General features: G+C 49.0%; 1 protein-coding gene and 1 long non-coding RNA gene across 3 annotated transcripts in view; one reads left to right on the top strand and one right to left on the bottom strand.

Moving 5' to 3' along the window:
* The window catches only part of LOC137545166 (uncharacterized), a 155,121-nt gene extending 154,295 nt beyond the window's left edge, over positions 1 to 826 (bottom strand). For both annotated transcript variants that reach the window (XM_068266279.1, XM_068266280.1), the window contains exon 1: positions 718 to 826. In XM_068266279.1, the coding sequence (XP_068122380.1) occupies positions 718 to 790 (73 nt within the window). In that variant the 5' untranslated portion in view covers positions 791 to 826. The remainder of the gene's footprint in view (positions 1 to 717) is intronic.
* The window catches only part of LOC137545168 (uncharacterized), a 62,276-nt gene extending 52,362 nt beyond the window's left edge, over positions 1 to 9,914 (top strand). The window contains exon 2 of the long non-coding RNA XR_011026006.1: positions 9,588 to 9,914. This is a non-coding gene — a long non-coding RNA (uncharacterized lncRNA). The remainder of the gene's footprint in view (positions 1 to 9,587) is intronic.
* Positions 9,915 to 23,976: the final 14,062 nt, after the last annotated feature.

The following is a 23,976-nucleotide window of genomic DNA, read 5'->3' as shown; positions in this document are numbered from 1 at the left end:
TAGTCCATCTCTTCATGAAGATTTTCCTCAAGTCTTTATTATTTCTAAGGAGACCATCCCTGAAAAGGATTTATATAAAGATGCAGACTGCTACTCTACCTGTTTGCACACCTTTTTGGCAGTTGGGCAGAGCAGCTGCCGTTCACTGTGCTTTAGAAAATAAACAAAACCCTGAGAATCCCCCATGAGGAGATGGGTTAGTCGAAAAACCTGTCAGATTTCTACTACCTACTAAATAATGACAGCAACATAGGCGAAAAGTCATTTATGGCTAACTTTACTCTGGAAAAAAAATGTACTTCTTATTTGTAAGTGTTTACGTTCTTTTGTATTTTTACGATAGTGGTCCTATAATTACTTTTTAAACTCCAGGCGGAAAGCGCAGTAGTAAACTCACTCGGTGGAAATAGAGATTGTGCACATTTGCTATGCGGATCACTATATATCTTTGTTGGGAAAAAAGTCATTTTATAAAAACCTGAATGGAAATTAAAAAAAAAAAAAAAAAACTTCTGTATGTCACAATCTGATGATAAATTTAAAATTCTTCACTGCTTGAGTATGTGTGTTTTTTAGTGAATTAAATTACCTGATGGTAAAAGTGACGCGCCCCGCTTGATGACACTTCCCCGCCCCCTTACCTGTCTCTGGGGGACCCCAGCTGTCAGGCCCCTCCCCGCACTGCTAGCAGCGTACAGAGCATATAGCGTCACTCACTTGCAATGCCCGGCACGCAGCTCAGCACACAGACCAGCCGGAGGATGTGCCACCAGAAGCTCCGCTGCTCCATTCTCGCTATCCTACCTAATACAAGGCAAGTGTCGCTATGTTCCTATAGATGTTTTTGTGCAGCTGCGCATGTGCAGTGCTGGAGGTATGACGCGCAGGAGGGCGGGGCCAGAAAGGGTGGGTGTGCGCGCGCCCGTGCTTACAGGCTAAGGTCACTAGTGTTGAATGATGCCCAAGTGGAAGCTGCAGCTCACATAAGGGGCGCGCTCCACGTGATCAGCGTCAGCCAGTCACAGCTTGCGAGAGCAGCCGCCATAACTCCGGGCGGAAGATCACGCCCGCCGAGCTTCCGCCCTGACAGGAACTCACATGTGTAGGGTCCTGGGGATTGTGGGCAGCAATTTATTTACGTGTTACTACATTACGTGAATTGTGCAAGAGCGTTCCGACCATAATTGCCGCCGGTGCGCAGCGGGCCCGGTGTAGTGAAAAATTTTGCTACCCGTCATATTTTGCAACTTGCCATAGAGGACAGTGTATGACTGTGTAGGCGTGGCTCCTCTCTGTTAACACGCCTGTAATTTTTTGCAACCACAGATCCCATTGGGCTAGAAGAGGGATTGTTCCCTCCAGGGGGGGTTATTAGTTGAGCAAGAGGGGGGGGGGGGGGTATTAGTTGAGGAAGAGGGGGGATTGTTCCCTCCAGGGGGGGTTATTAGTTGAGCAAGAGGGGAGGGTTCTGTGTGAGAGTAGGGTTTGGTTGGGTTGCATTTTCTGATACAGTTAGGTTAAAGTCAATGGTTAGGTTGCACTTTCTGATAGCTATACGTATAAATAAATGCAACCGGTTGCAAAATCTGATAAAGTTGCAAAAAATTTCACCACACCGGCACAGATCAGAGCGGCTCTAATGTGTTACACCTGCGGGGAGTGTGGCGTGTGGGGAGTATTCTACTATAACATTATCTGACATGGAATAATACGCAATTATCACCTAAAGAAAAAAAGTCTGGCGGCAGCAGCTTCCCCTGATCAGTGTTAGCAGAGCTGTGATTAGAATGGCTGCACAGATGTATAGGGGGTATACAGGGAATGCAAGATGTGATAAAGGGGAAGCATTAGGTAGCTGCAGAGGGGTGGCAGGATTAGGTGTAGGAAGGGGAAGCATTAGCTAGCTGCACATGGGTGGAGGGATGGGGAACCATTAGGTAGCTGCACAGGGGTGGCAGGATTAGGTGTAGGAAGGGGAACTATTAGGTAGCTACACAAGGGTGGCAGGATTAGGTGTAGGAAGGGGAAGCATTAGCTAGCTGCACATGGCTGGAGGGATGGGGAACCATTAGGTAGCTGCACAGGGGTGGCAGGATTAGGTGTAGGAAGGGGAAGCATTAGCTAGCTGCACATGGCTGGAGGGATGGGGAACCATTAGGTAGCTGCACAGGGGTGGCAGGATTAGGTGTAGGAAGGGATAGCATTACGTAGCTGCACAGGGGGGGGGAACCATTAGGTAGCTGCACAGGGGTGGCAGGATTAGGTGTAGGAAGGGGAAGCATTAGGTAGCTGCACAGGGGTGGCAGGATTAGGTGTAGGGAGGGGAAGCATTAGCTGCACAGGGGTGGCAGGATTAGGTGTAGGAAGGGGAAGCATTAGCTGCACAGGGGTGGCAGGATTAGGTGTAGGAAGGGGAAGCATTAGGTAGCTGCACAGGGGTGGCAGGATTAGGTGTAGGAAGGGGAAGCATTAGATAGCTTCACAGGGGGGTAGAAAAGGGAAGTATTAGGTAGTTGCACAGGGGAGGCAAGATTAGGTGTAGGAAGGGATAGCATTAGGTAGCAACTTCTGTGGCTGGAGGACATGACTAGCTGGATGTGTATGGAGTGGGCAGATGTAACGTGGCATATGCTTCGGTGGCTGGCACCACATGACTGGCTGGTGCAGCTGGATGTGTATGGAGAGGGCATGTGTAACATGGCATAGACTTTTGTGACTGGGAGAGCATGACTGGCTGGTGCAGCTGGATGTGTATGGAGTGGCAGCAGGTGTAGGGGGGGACATAGAACTCTATGGTTGGCAGGGCATGACTGGCTGGTGCAGCTGGATGTGTATGGAGTGGGCAGGTGTAGGGGGCATAGACCTCTGTGACCAGCCTGCCAAAACCAAGCAAAAATGAGATCTTCCGATTATAAACGGGAAGGTATGTCAGAGAAAAATCACAGTAAAGAAAGAAAAGTTGAGGAAAGAGAAGTGAGGGACAGACTATGCAGCTTGGGAGGCTGGGGAGAGCTAGAAAGGAAGGAATAGGAAGGCGAGATCCTGCACTGTGCGTCTGTTCAGGCGACCCCCTCCCCGCTCAGAGTAAATGCTGCTGTGTAAATAAGGAAAGGTACCCTGAACGCGATAACTGTTGTGTTTTAGGAGAATGGGAACCTTAGCTAGCCACAGTGATTTTATATTCATCTGATTCTAGAAAAATATTCCAGCAATCCCATGTTTGTGAGAATATTTCCTCTCTGCCATATAGGGGTGAGTCAAGAACTCTATTTGGTATATGAACAGCAGTAAAGGTGGCCAGACATCAGGCAACTTGGCTGAGTGACCATCCGATTCGCTTACTATAATCGGATGAAAATCGATGCTGCCAAGTGCATGTACAACCGTCAATGTGCCCAACAATATCGGGCCGAAATTGGTTGCATTTATCAGTCGGACATGCTGCAAGATGTCAGGCCGACTTACTAGATCGGGTGTGTGGCGGTAAAGGCGTGTAATAACGGGATGAGTGACGAATGTGACATCCCCCGGCGCTGTTTCCGCAATGTATAAATGTGATGTAAGTGTGCGTTTAAAGCCATTGGGATCTGCTTGAAAAAAACAAAAGGCAGATACTTAAGGAGAGGGAAGGCTCTGTGTCCTGTAGCGCCTTCCCTCTCCTCTCCCGGTGCTCTGGTTTAGGCAGCAGCTCCTCTGTTCATATTACCCTGCCGCTGGGGGACTCCGGAAGTCTTCGGAAGCCGAGTCCTCCCAAAGATAGGCAGCTCCATACTGCGTACGCACGAGAGAGGGCGCTCACACGTGCGCAGTATGGAGCGGCCCGTCTTCGGGAGCTCTCGGGCTCCCAAAGACTTCTAAAGTCTTCCTCTTGGCGGCGGAGACAGCAGTATTTGACCAAATTGGTTGAATGCTGCTACAGGGGATCCAGCGCTGCACCGGGAGATGAGGGACGGCTCATTAGGACCTAGAGCCTTCCCTCTCCTGCGGTAAGTATCTGGCTTTTGTTTTTTTCAAGCAGTTCCCATTGACTTTAACCTCCTTAGCAGTAACCCCGTGCTGGACACTGGGTAAGCCGCCGCGAAGGATTCCTCAGGCCCTGCTGGGCCGATATGCATAATTTTTTTTTTTCAAACACGCAGCTAGCACTTTGCTAGCTGCGTGTTTGGTCTGATCGCCGCCGCCGATGCGCCGCGATACAGGCCCCCCCCCGCATACCCCTTGCTCAAGCAATTCACAAACACTTAAAACAGCAATAGTGTAGTTCCACTCCTCATACAATGTCCTATACAATACACATGCAATATAACGGGGTTTTAAATTAACAATCAACGTTTATTCTTCAGTGTTCAAATTTCTTCTAGATTGCAGACAGGTACCTCAAGAACCACATACAGGACTCCACATCAAAACAAAGGACTGCCTGACACGTGTTTCACGGCCAAAGACCGCTTCCTCAGAGGCACCCAGTACATACACATATCAATTGTTGGTTCATAGGTAAAGTCAAATCGCAATCTGTAGAGAACAGGAGATCTGTTCTCCTAGACGGAACCCAGGACGCTGAAGCGCATTACCTATTTTCCATGGATGCGCTTCAGCGTCCTGGGTTCCGTCTAGGAGAACAGATCTCCTGTTCCCTACAGATTGCGATTTGACTTTACCTATGAACCAACAATTGATATGTGTATGTACTGGGTGCCTCTGAGGAAGCGGTCTTTGGCCGTGAAACACGTGTCAGGCAGTCCTTTGTTTTGATGTGGAGTCCTGTATGTGGTTCTTGGGGTACCTGTCTGCAATCTAGAAGAAATTTGAACACTGAAGAATAAACGTTGATTGTTCATTTAAAACCCCGTTATATTGCATGTGTATTGTATACCCCTTGCTCAGCCTGGCCAATCGCCGCCAGGCTGCGCTATGGGGTGGATCGGGACTCCCTGTGACGTCGGCGACGTCACTCCGTTCGTCACCATGGCGACGGGGGAAGCCCTCAAGGAGATCCCGTTCAGAACGGGATTTCCTTATGGGCAAGCGGTGATCAGGGAGTACGGGGGGACGCCGCAGGGAGGGGGGAAGCATGTAGCTAGCGCTAGGCTAGCTACATGCTAAAAAAAAAAGTGAAAAAAACCCTCCCGTGGCCGCGCAGCCGCACAAATCATACCGCCAGGGAGGTTAAAAGATACCCGAAGTGACATGATGAGATAGACATGGGTATGTACAGTGCCTAGCACACAAATAACTATGCTATGTTCCTTTTTCCTTTCTCTGCCTGAAAGAGTTAAATATCAGGTATGTAAGTGGCTGACTCAGTCCTGACTCAGACAGGAAGTGACTACAGTGTGACCCTCACTGATAAGAAATTCCAAGTATAAAACACTTTCCTAGCAGAAAATGACTTCTGAGAGCAGGAAAGAGATAAAAAGGGTCAATGGTTCATAGATTTTAGCTCTGACACACTTCAATGAATGTATCATTGTGCAAAAACAATAAAGCAGTTAAAGCTTAAAAGGCATGTTTAAACAAAAAGTAAAACTGGAATATCTTAAAAAGTCATTTTTAGGAGAAGAAAGATGGATACAATCATTTATTTCATTCATTTATTTTCGCCTCGGGTGTCCTTTAAGGCCCAGTGCACACCAAAACCTCAAGCAGATCTGCAAAACGATAGCGGTTTTTGGAGCAGATTTCAGAGCGATTCTACGCATGTTTAGAGCGGATTTCTAAACATACCTAGCGGTTTTGGTGCGTTTTTGTGAAGCAGATTACACAATTTGTTACAGTAAAAACTGTACTGAACAGCTTCTGTAACAACGCCTGGGAAACCGCCCTGAAGTCGCGTTTTTTTAGAGCGGTTTGTGTTTTTCCTATACTTTACATTGAGGCAGAAACGCTTCTGCAAACCGCAGACGTGCAGCAGGAGGCACGTTTGTGGTTTGCTACAAATCTCAAACCGCGGGTGTGCACCATCCCATTGAGATACATTGAGCGGTTTGACAGGCGGATGCGGCCGGCGGATCGCATCCTAAACCGCTCGGTGTGCACTGGGCCTAAGACTATGTTCACATTATAAATCATCAGTGCTATTTTAAGGGCTGAGCAATTTATTGCAATTTAAAAAAAAAAAAAGCTCCTTTCCCTACGCTTTATAAGTGCTTTTTAAACGCTTGTGCAGAGCATTTTTTTTTTACTTCCTGACACAAGTCAGGAAGTGAACTCTTCCACCAGGAAATGAATACAATGTATTTATTCATGAAAGCGCTCGGAAAATCGCAATACAAAGCACTTTTCCAAGTGCTTTGCGATTTCCCTATACCTTCCATTGAGCCAAATCACCTCAAAATGGTACAGGCAACAAATTTAGGAGCGGAACGCAATTGCATTGCGCAGATGTTAACACTCTCATAGGGAATCATTGCACAATTGCTTTTAGGGCACTTTTCAAAATTAACGGCACTTAAAAAAAACCTAAAACACTCTCTAGGTGTGAACAAGCCCTTATACATAAGCTGTCCTGTTGTGTAGCGCACGTCCGTCTTCTGCAGCTCTCTACTAGCCATATACATGCTGCCAGCGCACAACGTCACATGCGCCATGCTGGCAGCCTGTGTGTGGCTAATGGAAGAGGTGTATGGGCAGCAGACAGCTCTTTAATCAGATTCAATCAGAGAGAGATTTATCTCTTGGTCAAATCTGCCCCTCATTGCCTGGTGTATGGCTATGTAGCCGCATCGCGTGTAATGGAAACGGGCCCTAAGGCTGGATCTCTGGATCAGGGTCATTCTGCTTCTGAGCTGGTTCAGGGATGTGGAGTCGGTACAAAAATCATCCGACTCCTCAGTTTGTGAAACCTCCGACTCCAGGTACCCAAAATTGTTCCGACTCCTCTACCCCCACTCCTTAGTCTTATTCTTACCAGGGATGTGGAATCGCTACAAAAATCATCCAACTCCGACGACTCAATTTATTGAATCCTCCGACTCCAGGTACATAAAATTGCTCTGCATCCTGTATGGTCACAGCAGATCTGATGAACTTTTTAACAGATCCGCTGTCACCATATTTATCATATTTTTTGGACTATAAGAAGTACTTTTTCTTCCCAAAAAATGTGGAAATCTAATATACTGAATACAGGGAGTCCCTCACTTATGAACGCTGGCTGATACGAATCGCCGCAATGTCGGGGACGCCCTGCATTGTCCTTCATTTCTGACTGGGGATAATGCCTCTGAAGCCTGTAGATCAGTGATGGCTAACCTTGGCACTCCAGCTGTGACAAAACTACAAATCCCATCATGCCTCTGCCTCCCTGAGTTATACTTAAAGCTGTCAGAGTATTGCAATGCCTCGCCGGACTTGTAGTTCCACCACAGCTGGAGTGCCAAGGTTAGCCATCACTGCTCTAGAGGCTTCCCGCTCTGTCATCCAGTCCACACTGCTAAGCATGGATCCCCCAATAGAATCTGACAAGAGGTTATTGGATTCCAAGGTTGCCACCGCGCACCTTTTCACGCACAGGCGTGGTCGCTCTGCACCCGTGCAAGGACTGCCATGCCTGCACAAGCAAGGCCGTGCCAGAGGAGTCTTTTGACATTGTGTGAAGGAGGGTCCTGGGCAGCAGTGGAGGTCCAGATGGGGGGCGGGGGAAGACTCTGGGGGAGGGGTTAAGCCTCAGCTGGAGAGGAGGGAGGAGTATTCTGATGCTGAGAGCTGAGCAGCATCCATGTCAGCCCATAAATATTCTGCTCACAGCAGCCATTAGAGTTTGGTGAGCAACAGCCACCCAGACACTATCTACCAGTACCTCACTCCCCACACCTGACTCACAGCCTGATTACAGACAGTGCGACAGCCAAGGGGCTTGCACACTGTATGCACAATTTACCATAAAGCGCTGCATACACTGTACATTGTGGAATGCCACAGCTGCTATACAGGCCTTGTGTGCATCATAGGCCTTGTTCCCACTATGCTCGCTGCCGTGTGCATTTCGGCAGCGTGTATAGCGTGTAACATGCAAATTCATAGACAGCAGTTCTGCCGTTCTCATCCTATGCGCTGCGCTGCAGAACGATGCGCTATCACACTGCTGCATGCATATTTCAGGAAACGCATCACTGACCCCTTCACTGTAGTGAACGGGATCAGCGGCACAGATGTTGTGCAATCGTACAATGCGTTCCAATCGCACGCCCATCTGTGCAAAATGATATGGACGAGACCTAACGGTGTCATCCTCAAGCCTGGTAGTCTGAGCTGTGATTGTGTGTATTACATACCGGTAGCTGTGACACAGACCAGTGTGCTTGTGCTTTTTTATTTATTTACTTTGTGAGCCTATATATCATGTTCAGGGAATCTGACAGAAATCTGTTCCCCAGCAGGCACGGTGTTTCTGGAACAGTTTAGGAATCTGACAGAAATCTGTTCCCCAGCAGGCACGGTGTTTCTGGAACAGTTTAGGTCACTTTATCAAACAGAAGTTGAACTACCTGTGAGCAGGCAGGCATAGCTCCCAAGTGTCCCTTTTTTGGAGGGACAGTCCCTCTTTTGGAACCAAATCCCTCTGTCCCTCTTTCTTCCACATTTGTCCCTCTTTCAGGACTCTAAATGATGTTCCCATCCTTTAAATTGATATTTCTTATTTTCAAATGTTACTATGAAGGAAAATGAACCAGGAGAGAAAGGACCAGCGTGGTTTGAATTATAAAACAGGATCTATTTCTCATAGAATATTTATGGTATGCATGACTAGGGGGTGTGTTGGGGGTGTGGCTTAAGTGTCTCTCTTTCTGATCTCAAAAAGTTGGGAGGTATGGGCAGGGGAGGGTGGTGAGGCTCTATGGCTGCAGGATTGTGCTGTATTCATCAGTATCACACCAGCAGTAACAGCAATACTCTCTTTAGCCCAAGGTGGACGGGGTGGTAGAGAACTTATTATTGCACAATCGATTGCTCACTGTATCCAGCCGTTATTGGTGTGTGTATGGCCGGCTCCACATACTGAGGATCAGCTCTGACTCAGGATTTCATGCTACATGTAGCTCTCTGCTCACACGTGGCGGCTGGCAAATCACAGGCACCTCTATCTGCTTATCAGTTACCCTGGCAACCATGCTAATCACCTGCCGGCTAGTAGATTGGCAGCTAGTGGCTGTGATTTGCTGGCCGCCACTTCCGTGTTAGCAGAGAATTGCATGCTGGGTGATTTCCTGGCTGCTCAGGATGTGGGGAACAGTGATGGATCCGGAGATCAGGTCACACATGCCGGTGATTGATAATAAGATCTTCTCTGCCTGATGAGGTGATCGATGTGAGTCTCCCTCACTTTGCTGCAATATCTGCTTTATGAAATCACATTACATGATATGAGCATTACATGTGGAGGGTGTATCGGTGTATAAGCTGTATCAGCTGGACATGTAGTATGAGGAGCGGCATTGTGGGTAATGTCTGGTTTATGGAATAGCTGGAATGTCACTAGAAATGTATAACTGTAGTGCAGAGACAGGAAGTGTTGTGCCTTAACATTCCCTCCTGTGTGATATTTCCTGCCGCCGCCCCTCTAATCTCCTCTGTTCTGTCCACAGGAAACCGGCAGATGACCCCCATTCCTGTAACCTGCACAGCCGCCAGCCTGGAGGTCTGAGACACGCCCCCTGGAGATGATCACACTGCAGAGCAGCAGCACTGAGCTATGACATCACTCATCTGCCTGACCCCGCCCCCTTCCCAGCTCCATTCATCAGACTGCTGAGGTCATGTGACTCATAATTCTATCCCCAATAAACTGTAAGTGCATAAAAATGTCACATTTATAATGGAGACCGGCTATTACAGATGGGTGAGTATGATCCTGGTATCTCACCATGTGAGTATTTCTATCCTCTGTATCAATAAACAGACTTCGGCCATGATCTGATCTGTGGTGTTTGTACTTATTGTGATTGTGCTGTGTGTGGATGTATGAACACGATTTGTGGTCGGTTGTCAGGTCTGTGGGTGGTGCTGGTGTGAGACAGACAGGAGGAGACCAGCGCTGATCAGAGAATCTGCTTCATACGTCACCCAGGAGAGGAAGCTGCGGTGGGCAAATCATAGGCTCTATCCACTGATAAATAAGCTCAGTTCTCTCCTCAGCTGCCAGGTAATTGGTGGCATCAGCTTTGATTTGCTCCCCTCCCCCGCAGCTTCCTCTTCTGTGTGAGATTTGCATAGAAGGTGAATTCTCTGTTCTGTAATGCTGGGTACACACTGTGAGATTTGCTGTCAGATCAATTATTTCCAACATGTCTGATCTGATTTCAGATCGATTTCCGACTGTTTTCTGTTCACTCCTATCGGAAATCAGATCGGACATGTTTGAAATACTTGATTTGACAGCAAGAGGCTGCAGAATAGGGGAGACATAAGAAGCTGTAGAGGTGGAAGCCCCCATTATTGTGCTACCATTATGGGGGAGGGGCTCCCATCTGCTGCAGTGCATTGTGGGGGAAGGGGTCCCATCCACTGCAGTGCATTGTGGGGGAGGAGGGACCCATCTGCTGCAGTGCAATGTGGGAGAGGCGGGGACCCATCTGCTGCAGTGCATTGTGGGGGAGGCAGAGACCCATCTGCTGCAGTGCATTGTGGGAGCGAGGGGACCCATCCGCTGCAGTGCATCATGGGGGAGAGGGTCCAATCCACTGCAGTGTGGGGGATGGGTATACATTTTGCCTTGTATCTCTGGGTAATCCCTGCAGCTGATATATCAATGTGGATGGTCAATAAAATGCAAATAATTCTGTGTTGCTGCAGGATTACACAATCTATGTATGCAAATTCCACCTCGGCAAGATTGGATTGGTCGATTTCAAAGCTGGATATATTTGCTTACATGTTGCATCTTTTTCATCATCCCCAGTCTTGTTAGATCAGCTGCAGGGATTACCCCGAGATATGAGGAGAGTCGTATAACCCCTCCCCACAATGCACTGCAGCAACCAGCAGATGACCCCCATTCCTGTAACCTGGGCAGCCGATAGCCATGGAGCTCCAGTGCCTGGAGGTCTCAGACACGCCTCCTGGAGATAATCACACTGCAGAGCTGCAGCACTGGGCTGTGACATCACTCACCTGCCTGGCCCCGCCCCTCCAGACATGCACTGGTGCAGAGAGAACTGCAGCCAATCAGGTTTCAACTCTTATGTGAATTCAAAAACGAGACCGCTGTAAACATGAGCTGCACTGCACTACTGTCCTGAGAAATCAGCCTCAGATATCTCACCCCCTGCTGGGGTAACCCTGATGGGCAGCTTCTTCCAGGCAGAACCCAGCTATTCACTTGTAGCTGTAACCACTTGTTTCTCTGCTGATGTCTCAGACTCATTCGCACAGCATGAGTCAGACCATTGTCTGTAGAGGAAGATTAGGACTTTATATGTGTCACTTCTGCAGGGCAAACCTGCTACTAATATTGGGCATAAATGACAAGCGTTATTCCTGTTTATTGCCCGGACAATGGAGTGAGTTCTCCTTAAAAGGGAACCCGAGGTGAGGTATATGGAGGCTGCCATATTTATTTCCTTTTAAGCTATACCAGTTGCCTGGCAGTCCTGCTGATCCTCTGCCGCTAATACTTTTAGCCATAGCCCCTGAACAAGCATGACTCAGATCAGGTGTTTCTGACATTGTCAGAACTGACAAGATTAGCTGCATGCTTGTTTCTGCTGTTATTCAGATACTACTGCAGCCAAATAGATCAGCAGGGCTGCCAGGCAACTGGTATTGTATAAAAGGAAATAAAAATGGCAGTCTCCGTATCACTCTCACCTCAGGTTCACATAGAAGTCAGCAATGGCTCCTCCACGTTTCTCACTTTTAGGAAGAAAACGCAACACAACCCGACACAAACAAAACTGATTTTCTGTTAACATTTTCTAGTGACAACCATCCGTAATTGTGCACAACATATAAGCCCCGCCTCCCTCACACCCACTTGGGGGAGCCCTTGTCACCTCGTTGTATTCACAACTTACAAGATTTTTATCCTGGAGTTGAAGTTGCTGTTTGGTTACTATTGGTCTGTCCTTGGAAGTCCTACATAATCTGCCTGGTAACAATCTAATGCTGGGAATACACAGTGAGATTTTTCAGCAGATTTATGTCCGAGTGATTATCTGATGGATTTTCCCCCCAAAAAATTTTTTTCTTATCACTTTTCATTCATTTCTATGAGAAATCGATTACAAAAATAGAAAATAAGATCGAACCTGTTGGAAATTACCTGTTGAAATCATCTATCTGCCAAAATATCTCCTGGTGTATTCCCAGCATAATACTGATGCCCAAATACAATGACTATGCTGCCATCTAGTGGCTGCTTCTGGTAATGCAGTACTATTCACTGTTTTTCCACTACAGTTTTGCCTGCCCGAAGTAGAAGGCTTTTGCAAGTATTCAGTCTCACATGAGTAAGATATCCCATCTCATGATGCTTCACTTCATAAATTCTCTATGCAAATGTGCATCAAGAAGACGGATCAATCAATTTAAAACTTAGTAAACCTGATTGGTCCATTGTCAAACTGCATACATCATGAACTTCCAATTATTTTCATCTCATTGATCATCCCTAGTCAACTCATTGAGCTTAATGCGCCCCCTACTGGAAGGTATGCCAAATACTTGTGCCTTTCTAACACAGAAGGTAATTAAAGGGAACCTAAACTGAGAAGGATATGGATTTTTCCTTTTAAAATACTGGTTGCCTGACTCTCCTGCTGATCCTGTGTCTCTAATACTTTCAGTCACAGCCCCTGAACAAGCATGCAGATCAGGTGCTCTGACTGAAGTCAGACTGGATTAGCTGTATGCTTGTTTCAGGTTGTGATTCAGCCACTACTGCAGCCAAAGATCAGCAGGACTGCCAGGCAACTGGTATTGTTTAACAGGAAACATCCATATCCCTCTTAAAGTGTAACAGAGATGGTCTTATACTAAGATTCCATACTTACCCGGGGCTTCCTTCAGTCCCATAAGCACGTCTGAGTCCCTCGTCCTCCTGCGATCTGCTACAATCAGCCCTGGTAACAGGCTCAGTCGGTGTCAGTCGAGAGGTTTGCGCTTGTGCAGTACACCCGGACAGACACGACAGCCAGTTACCGGGGCTGATTGCAGCAGACCGTGGGAGGATGGCGAGGGGCTCAGACATGCTTATGGGGCAGGAGGAAGCTGTGGGTGAGTATCAAATCTTAGTATAAGGACATCTCTGGTTTCCTTTGAAGCAAACCTGTGAGTTGATAGGATCAGATCCTTACCTCTGTAGAAGGAAGACTTTACATCCACCAGAGGCCTCCCACGTTCTCCTCCAGACCACTCCATCTCACCAGGGCCCTACCTGTGAACAAGCATGGCCACACTGTGCAGGTACGGAATTACTCCTGCACGGGTGAAAGAGCAGAGCGAGAGTCTCTGTTACTGCGCAAGTACGAGCCGAGGCTGCGCTCACACACAGAACCTTGTCGGGGAGGTTTGGGGGTCCCAGTGCTGAATTGGAGGTGAGGGGGGGGGGGGGCCGAGGAAGCCTCTGATCAGCCACTTTCATGTCACTTTAGAGGGATATTTCCTGGTGAACAATACCGGAGGCCATAAATGAGGGGAAACCAGCGACTGACGTGTTACATAAAGACAAGAAAGTATGTTTCATAAAAATATACAGCTTTATTAGCGTCCATTAGAATAATTACTAAGCAATGGCTTACAATTCTATTAGCGGCAGAAATCACCTTTATATGAATTTATATAAAACACTTATACTGTAATCCTATAAAGACATAGCTGGGGCCAGAAATCCACAGGAGTATAGGACACTCCTACTGATAGGTCCATAGATGTCTCCTGACCTCCAGCAGCCGAGAGCAAAATAACCGACTTCTCAACTCGTTTCTGTTTTACAAAAAGCCTGACCTATAAACAAACTATCGGCACATGGAGAAACTAAATTGAGCATAAGCCACTGAGGCTGAATGTGAATGATTGCTGCAGTTATGAAGCAATAATATTCTATGAACCATGGAAAATAGTCACAGATTCTGTTATTAAAACCTACATCAGAAAATCCTTGTTAATATGCTGAACACTACAGAACAGATCACATAATAATGCTGTACAATATGGATAGAGGAAAGAAACAAGAAAAGGATAAAACAGTCATATGTACACATAGCACAATAAATGTAAGTAGAAAATAGTGCAATAGTATATATACTCCACATATACCACTATATACAGGAGACGCCCCCTAGTGGTAAAAGTGTATAAAGTGCAGAAGGCAGAACAGGAAGTACGGAGATTCAAACCCAGGTGAAGTGCAATGTATTACAGTGAAAAGAATTTTCAGGGCCCAACCTGGGATGGGGGAAGGAGGGGTGACTGTATATTAGTGTGGCCAAAGTGGGTGTGGTCATAACATGAAATGGGAGTGGCCATGACATGGGCGGAGCTAACTAATGTAAGGGAGCTAACTAATAAGCTAACCAGTGGGCCAGAGTTACCTCCCATAACACAGATAGGCAAAGTGACTGTAAACACATACACACATAGGAAAGCAGTGTTTCCCCCATGATTTGGTGAAATGGGAGATTCGCAACATGGATGTGCAGACGACAAATCTGCAGAAACTGCATGATGCTATTTATTAGCATACCATTTAGTAAACATGAGCCCCCAAAGTGCCAATTGCTGCAACAATAACCCTAAAGTAGCAAGTACAGTCACTATGACCATCAGGTAATAAATGTAGCAAGTGTAATCTCCAACACAAGTAATGCAACAACCATTGCCTCTGACATGAAATGTAACAATCGTTACCTCCGACACATGAAATGCAACAATCGTTACTTCCGACACATGAAATGCAACAATCGTTACCTCCGACACATGAAATGCAGTAAATTGGAAAGGTGACAAACATTGCCTCCCATACGTCAAAATGCAGTGGGCAACAGGGTGACACTGAGTAGGAAGTGTGACACTGAGTGAGGGGGAGGGTGACACTGAGACAGCCCCTCACCTTCTTCTCTGTCCCGCCTTGTGGCCTGGCTAGCTGGGAGGGTTCCCCACCATCTTGTTCTCCATCCCTGTGGCTCTGTCCCCTCATGCCCCGGCTACTGCTGACGTCGTCAAAGATGTCACACACAATCAAGAAGCTCTCTGGGGGCGGGGCTGGACAGATGCGCAGGAAATTGTGTTGGAGCGGAGGATATATCAGAGGGCGGAGCTCAAGAGCATAACTCATATACTACATGAGTCCCTGAGAGACAGCAGGATCCTGTTGTGGGAGGAGTAATGGGCGTGGCAGGAGTGCAGAGCTGGGGAGGGCATATCTCATATACTACATGAGTCCCTGAGAGCAGAATCCTGTTGTGGGAGGAGTAATGGGTGTGGCAGGTGTGCAAAGCTGGGGAGGGTGTATCTCATATACTACACGAGTCCCTGAGAGACAGCAGAATCCTGTTGTGGGAGGAGTAATGGTGTGGCAGGTGTGCAGAGCTGGGGAGAGCGTATCTCATATACTACATGAGTCCCTGAGAGACAGCTGAATCCTGTTGTGGGAGGAGTAATGGTGTGGCAGGAGTGCAGAGCTGGGGAGAGCTTATCTCATATTACATGAGTCCCTGAGAGACAGCAGGATCCTGTTGTGGGAGGAGTAATGGGCGTGGTAGGTGTGCAGAGCTGGGGAGGGTGTATATCATATACTACACGAGTCCCTGAGAGACAGCAGAATCCTGTTGTGGGAGGAGTAATGGTGTGGCAGGAGTGCAGAGCTGGGGAGAGCTTATCTCATATTACATGAGTCCCTGAGAGACAGCTGAATCCTGTTGTGGGAGGAGTAATCTAGCCCTGTTTCTATGGGCAGGCGGGTGGGGGGGGGGGGTGTTTGGGGTGCTATAAGGGAAGGAGGCGTTGTGAGGAAGAGGGGGGGGGGGGTGCAGCGGCAGCACATGGGACTCAGCCATGGGGAGAGGGACCCGACTCCTCCCTCCCCCTCGGGTCCCCTCCATGCGCCCCCTTCTCCATAGATGACAAATCTAAGCTCCAGACATGTCCACGTGTTGCCAGGCCTGGAAGGTGAGTACTTACTAACTCCCTGCTACCACACTTGTCATCAATGGAGAGGGGTGCATGGAGCGGACCTGAGGTGAGGGAGGAGTCAGGTCCCTCTTTCCATGACCGAGTTCCATGTGCTGCTGCTGCTCCCCCATCCTGCTCTGTACAGCCTGCGGGAAAAGATGGGGGGGGGGGAGGGGCAAGGTGAGACCTATACTAAAGGCACCTATGGCTGGCTAACCTATACAGGAGGCACCTATGGCTGGCTAACCTATACTGGAGGCACCTATGGCTGGCTAACCTATACTGGAGGCACCTATGGCTAGGTAACCTATACTGGGGGCACCTATAGTTAGCTTAACTATACAGGAGGCACCTACGGCTGGCTAACCTATACTGGAGGCACCTACGGCTGGCTAACCTATACTGGAGGCACCTACGGCTGGCTAACCTATACTGGAGGCACCTACGGCTGGCTAACCTATACTGAAGGCACCTATGGCTGGCTAACCTATACTGGGGGCACTTATGGCTGGCTAACATATACTGGTCCACCTACAGCTGGTTAATCTACACTGGGCACCTATAGCTGGCTACCTATACTGAGGGGCTAAATATCACATAGCAAATAACATTTTTGAGCCCATGGGGAAAGGAAGGGGCAATTTTAACACCCTTGCCCTGGGTGCAATTTAGCCTAGAAACTGCCCTGGAGCAATGGATGTGGGAAGTGTGTAGAGCTGGGAACTCCTGGACACAGATTTCACCAACCAGAGTCTGCAAGAAAGAGAAGGAATTGATATGGGGTTTACGTCTCCAGTATTGATCAGCCAATTAAATGTAACTTTGGAGAGAGCGACCTTTTCATTGTATCCACACAGAGGAGGATCAGACCAGTCATCCCAGGAAATATTATAGTCTGCGTGACGTGGTGACATCACAGAGGCGTCAGCTGTACGGGGAATCCTATAGGCCGGGCAGGATTGTCACAGGAGGAGGCGGTCACCAACACATCAGGGATTAAAGCGGTCACATTCATGTTCCGACTCTGTGGAGGAAGGTGCAGCTCCTGGACTGACTGGCTCCTGAATTCTGCTGTCATTTTATTCCCACAGTCATAGGATGGAACTCCAGCAGCATCAGGAGGAAGATGGAGGTGAAATGGTGGCAGATGTGACGATATTCCCTCCATCCTCTGCTTCTGTATGGCCTCTCCTGCAATATATAATGCAATACGAGCCGTCACTTCCTGTATAGAATGATGTCACTTCCTGTCAGACAAGGAACAAGCAATACTGTTTTATCTGTCTTGCCTGCTGCATGTACGGCCCACTCCTCTCTCCCTCTAACACAACAGGCTACTCAGCTGGAGACATACAAAGTTTCTGTACATCACTTGCTCTGAAAACCATACAGATCACTGACACATATAACACAGAGTCAGGATGTAGAGAAACATTGTGCCTCAGAATAATAACATACAGCAATTAGTAGCAATAGCTTCCAAATACACATATGGCATTGGCGGTAACAGCCAGTCCTGAATTCCTCCAGAAACGTTAGTATTAGACCGAAGCTTATGGAGGAATCTGGGCCTGGCGGTGCTGGTAATGCCACGCGTGTGCTGGGAAGGTGCAGTCAGTCTTATATTGGCCTGGAGGTGCTGGTAATGCCACGCGTGTGCTGGGAAGGTACGGTCAGTCTTATATTGGCCTGGCAGTGCTGGTAATGCCACGCGTGTGCTGGGAAGGTGCAGTCAGTCTTATATTGGCCTGGCGGTGCTGGTAATGCCACGCCTGTGCTGGGAAGGTGCAGTCAGTCTTATATTGGCCTGGCGGTGCTGGTAATGCCACGCGTGTGCTGGGAAGGTGCAGTCAGTCTTATATTGGCCTGGCGGTGCTGGTAATGCCACACGTGTGCTGGGAAGGTACGGTCAGTCTTATATTGGCCTGGCGGTGCTGGTAATGCCACACGTGTGCTGGGAAGGTGCAGTCAGTGTTATATTGGCCTGGCGGTGCTGGTAATGCCACGCGTGTGCTGGGAAGGTGCAGTCAGTGTTATATTGGCCTGGCGGTGCTGGTAATGCCACGCGTGTGCTGGGAAGGTGCAGTCAGTTGGTCTTATATTGGCCTGGCGGTGCTGGTAATGCCACGCGTGTGCTGGGAAGGTACGGTCAGTCTTATATTGGCCTGGCGGTGCTGGTAATGCCACACGTGTGCTGGGAAGGTACAGTCAGTCTTATACTGGCCTGTCGGTGCTGGTAATGCCACGCGTGTGCTGGGAAGGTGCAGTCAGTTGGTCTTATATTGGCCTGGCAGTGCTGGTAATGCCACGCGTGTGCTGGGAAGGTGCAGTCAGTCTTATATTGGCCTGGCAGTGCTGGTAATGCCACGCGTGTGCTGGGAAGGTGCAGTCAGTCTTATATTGGCCTGGTAGTGCTGGTAATGCCACGCGTGTGCTGGGAAGGTGCAGTCAGTTGGTCTTATATTGGCCTGGCAATGCTGGTAATGCCACGCGTGTGCTGGGAAGGTGCAGTCAGTTGGTCTTATATTGGCCTGGCGGTGCTGGTAATGCCACGCGTGTGCTGGGAAGGTGCAGTCAGTCTTATATTGGCCTGGCAGTGCTGGTAATGCCACGCGTGTGCTGGGAAGGTGCAGTTAGTCTTATATTGGCCTGGTAGTGCTGGTAATGCCACGCGTGTGCTGGGAAGGTGCAGTCAGTTGGTCTTATATTGGCCTGGCAATGCTGGTAATGCCACGCGTGTGCTGGGAAGGTGCAGTCAGTTGGTCTTATATTGGCCTGGCAGTGCTGGTAATGCCACACGTGTGCTGGGAAGGTGCAGTCAGTTGGTCTTATATTGGCCTGGCAATGCTGGTAATGCCACGCGTGTGCTGGGAAGGTGCAGTCAGTTGGTCTTATATTGGCCTGGCGGTGCTGGTAATGCCACGCGTGTGCTGGGAAGGTGCATTCAGTGGGTCTTATATTGGCCTGGCAATACTGGTAATGCCACGCGTGTGCTGGGAAGGTGCAGTCAGTCTTATATTGGCCTGGCCGTGCTGGTAATGCCACGCGTGTGCTGGGAAGGTACAGTCAGTGTTATATTGGCCTGGCAGTGCTGGTAATGCCACGCGTGTGCTGGGAAGGTACGGTCAGTCTTATATTGGCCTGGCAGTGCTGGTAATGCCACGCGTGTGCTGGGAAGGTACGGTCAGTCTTATATTGGTCTGGCAGTGCTGGTAATGCCACGCGTGTGCTGGGAAGGTGCAGTCAGTCTTATATTGGCCTGTCGGTGCTGGTAATGCCACGCGTGTGCTGGGAAGGTACGGTCAGTCTTATATTGGCCTGGCAGTGCTGGTAATGCCACGCGTGTGCTGGGAAGGTACGGTCAGTCTTATATTGGTCTGGCAGTGCTGGTAATGCCACGCGTGTGCTGGGAAGGTGCAGTCATTGCTCTTATATTGGCCTGGCAGTGCTGGTTATGCCACGCGTGTGCTGGGAAGGTACAATCAGTTGGTCTTATATTGGCCTGGCAGTGCTGGTAATGCCACGCGTGTGCTGGGAAGGTGCAGTCAGTCTTATATTGGCCTGGCGGTGCTGGTAATGCCACACGTGTGCTGGGAAGGTACAGTCAGTCTTATACTGGCCTGTCGGTGCTGGTAATGCCACGCGTGTGCTGGGAAGGTGCAGTCAGTTGGTCTTATATTGGCCTGGCAATGCTGGTAATGCCACGCGTGTGCTGGGAAGGTGCAGTCAGTCTTATATTGGCCTGGCAGTGCTGGTAATGCCACGCGTGTGCTGGGAAGGTGCAGTCAGTTGGTCTTATATTGGCCTGGCGGTGCTGGTAATGCCACGCGTGTGCTGGGAAGGTGCAGTCAGTGGGTCTTATATTGGCCTGGCCGTGCTGGTAATGCCACGCGTGTGCTGGGAAGGTGCATTCAGTGGGTCTTATATTGGCCTGGCAATGCTGGTAATGCCACGCGTGTGCTGGGAAGGTGCAGTCAGTCTTATATTGGCCTGGCGGTGCTGGTAATGCCACGCGTGTGCTGGGAAGGTACAGTCAGTCTTATATTGGCCTGGCGGTGCTGGTAATGCCACGCGTGTGCTGGGAAGGTGCAGTCAGTCTTATACTGGCCTGGCGGTGCTGGTAATGCCACGCGTGTGCTGGGAAGGTGCAGCCAGTCTTATATTGGCCTGGCAGTGCTGGTAATGCCACGCGTGTGCTGGGAAGGTGCAGTCAGTTGGTCTTATATTGGCCTGGCAGTGCTGGTAATGCCACGTGTGTGCTGGGAAGGTGCAGTCAGCTGGTCTTATATTGGCCTGGCGGTGCTGGTAATGCCACGCGTGTGCTGGGAAGGTACAATCAGTGTTATATTGGCCTGGCAGTGCTGGTAATGCCACGCGTGTGCTGGGAAGGTGCAGTCAGTTGGTCTTATATTGGCCTGGCAGTGCTGGTAATGCCACGTGTGTGCTGGGAAGGTGCAGTCAGTTGGTCTTATATTGGCCTGGCAGTGCTGGTAATGCCACGCGTGTGCTGGGAAGGTACAATCAGTGTTATATTGGCCTGGCAGTGCTGGTAATGCCACGTGTGTGCTGGGAAGGTACAGTCAGTTGTCTTATATTGGTCTGGCAGTGCTGGTAATGCCACGCGTGTGCTGGGAAGGTACGGTCAGTCTTATATTGGCCTGGCAGTGCTGGTAATGCCACGCGTGTGCTGGGAAGGTACAGTCAGTGTTATATTGGCCTGGCGGCAGGGCCGGACCGAGGCAGAGGCAAGAGAGGCTCCAGCCTCAGGGCGCAGTGCAGGTGGGGGCGCAAAATTCACTCAGCTATCATTCCCTTATTGTGTTTGAAGCAGAGAGAAATAAGAAAAGGGGATACATGGCATTGACTGAAAGCCAGATAACTAGAGATTAAGGTGTTGGGGAGGTTGTGGGCCCTGTGGCACCTCTTAGTCTAATAGCAATCAGTGTGTGACGGCTCGGGTGGGAGGGATGGAGGGGCGCACTTTAGTGTCTCAGCCTTGGGTGCTGGAGGACCTTGTCCCGGCTTTGCCTGGCGGTGCTGGTAATGCCACGCGTGTGCTGGGAAAGTGCAGTCAGTCTTATATTGGCCTGGCAGTGCTGGTAATGCCACGCGTGTGCTGGGAAGGTACAGTCAGTCTTATATTGGCCTGGCAGTGCTGGTAATGCCACGCGTGTGCTGGGAAGGTACAGTCAGTCTTATATTGGCCTGGCAGTGCTGGTAATGCCACGCGTGTGCTGGGAAGGTACAGTCAGGTGGTCTTATATTGGCCTGGTGGTGCTGGTAATGCCACGCGTGTGCTGGGAAGGTACGGTCAGTCTTATATTGGCCTGGCAGTGCTGGTAATGCCACGCGTGTGCTGGGAAGGTACAGTCAGTCTTATATTGGCCTGGCCGTGCTGGTAATGCCACGCGTGTGCTGGGAAGGTACATATGTCAAACCAACCACAGACATGAATCCCCCATATACCGCACCACACCAATATATATCAAATATAAGGAGCTTTATTGTTCACATAATTGCGCAAGAAAATATAAAACCAATTAAAAACAATCTCCAGATTGACACTGATATATAGAGAGCCAATGCCACTCCCAAGTGCCCAGTGAGAGGTGCAGACCACAGTCGGCTGTGGTCTGCACCTCTCACTGGGCACTTGGGAGTGGCATTGAGTCACGTTTGAATATATTTCGCCACTGAATTGATGTTGTTGTGACATCTAAGTGTATTATGTCAACATTGGCCTGTATGGTTGGAATATTCCCCCGTTCTTATATATTTTGCTTTTTCTTCTGTTTGTTTTAAAGTGGACCCAAATTAAAAATACAAGATTTCAGAAATAAAATCTATTTTCTAAATTATAATAATAAATAGCAGCCTTTTTCGGTTGCATGATGACAAATATAAAATATTTTACATTTATTGTAGGAAACCCTCCCTTCCTTTCAAATTGCCGGACAAAATCCGGCAAACTGTGGTGTCCAGCAATGGAGGAATTGCTAATGGCTGCCCCCAGTATAACCCTATTTATGAAAAGAGAAGGGTGAAAAGCATGCACTGAAATGCTCATAGGCTTGAAGGAGTGTTTATTTATCTTTGTATGTGTCAGAGTGGTGCAACTAAATATTTTTAATTAAAAAAAATGTTTGGTTTGGGTCCGCTTTAAGTAACATTCTATTCGGATTTCTGGGAAATATTGGATCGAATCTCCTTGACAAGCATCTGGATTTGAATCATGGGATCGATTGGCCTGTTCGTTCTTACAAGAATAGTTCCTATTATTAAATGTATTCTGAATTGTTGGGCCACAGATTATTATGGAGAGTATAAATATATGTGTAATTGCTGGATGTCTCTCCATCCTTTGTGATGTGTGTCATATACTTTTGCACCACTAGAGACCCTCAGTATCTTAGTCTCAGAGCTGGATGAGCTTGTTTGTTCATTATTAGTGACTAGCCAACCCGCGTCGTAGCATACGCCGCATCTATCTATCTAATAGAGTACGTGCCTCAACCTTGAAGCAAGAAGAAGTAGGCTTTCCATGAGAAAATGTATGCGTGCTCAAACACCAAGTTTAACCCTAGCAAGTCTGGCTTTGCAAATCCGGCCTAATTGGCTATTCATGAGGCAATGCTCATGCAAATATGCATTAGCTTTCGCATGCCAAACTATGCAGGGTCCAAAAACAAATACCGCAAAGCGATCGCCCTGCGGGAATTAGTTCATGCTACATTAGCACTATCCAGGAGCGCCACAGGGAGGATTCCGAATGCCCCCATACAACCGGGGGACTGCGGGGTCCCAGGCTCTCCCACTGCCTGGGAACCACAGCGGCACCCCGGAGGGGGAGGCTGGGTGGCACAGCTGCACACCCCCCCCAAGTGTGGTCAGCGCCGGGGAGAGCCATCCGCACCCACCTCCCAATATTAAAAACAGGCACTTACCTTAACGTCCATTGCGTTCTGCAACATGCACATTAACTTGGGGGCACCACATGAGAAAGGAGTGAAGCATGGGTCACCCCGAGCTTTAGAGCTCAGGGCTGGCTCACATACAACACTCCGGGGTGGGGGGAGGACAGGCGCAGACAACTCACTCCAGGGCTCACACCACCAGAGCAAGCCATCCACCACCTGCCTCCAAAGGATACAACTGCAAAAAATGCTTTCCATGAGAAAAATTTTGCGTGCTCAAACACCAAGTTTAACCCTAGCAAGTCTGGCTTTCCAAATCTGGCCTAATTGGCTATTCATGAGGCAATGCTCATGCAAATATGCATTTGCTTTCGCATGCCAAACTATGCAGGGTCAAAAAACCAATACCGCAAAGCGCTCTCTCGCTGCCTGGGAACCACAGCGGCACCCCGGAGTGGGAGGCTGGGTGGCGCAGCCGCCCCCCTTCCCCAAGCGTGGCCAGCGCTGGGGAGAGCCGTCCGCACCCACCTCCTAATATTAAAAACAGCCACTTACCTTAACGTCCATTGGGTTCTGCTACATGCGCATTAATTTTCTCATGGAAAGCATTTTGTGCAGTTTGTATCCTTTGGAGGCAGGTGGTGGATGGCTTGCTCCGGTGGTGTGAACCCTGGAGTGAGTGCGCCTGTCTTCCCCCCCCCCCCCCCCCCCCTCTGGAGTGCTGTATGTGAGCCAGCCCTGAGCTCTAAATCTCGGGGTGACCCATGCTTCTCTCCTTTCTCATGTGGTGCCCCCAAATTAATGCGCATGTAGCAGAACGCAATGGACGTTAAGGTAAGTGCCTGTTTTTAATATTGGGAGGTGGGTGCAGACGGCTCTCCCCGGCGCTGGCCACACTTGGCCCCCCCATGGAAACCACAGCGCCACCCAGCCTCCCCCTCCGGGGTGCCGC

This window comes from Hyperolius riggenbachi, chromosome 2, assembly GCF_040937935.1.
Source record: "Hyperolius riggenbachi isolate aHypRig1 chromosome 2, aHypRig1.pri, whole genome shotgun sequence".
Lineage (NCBI taxonomy): Eukaryota > Metazoa > Chordata > Amphibia > Anura > Hyperoliidae > Hyperolius > Hyperolius riggenbachi.
The sequence above is the reverse complement of the archived record's forward strand: the minus strand, read 5'-3'. Positions and strand labels throughout refer to the sequence as shown.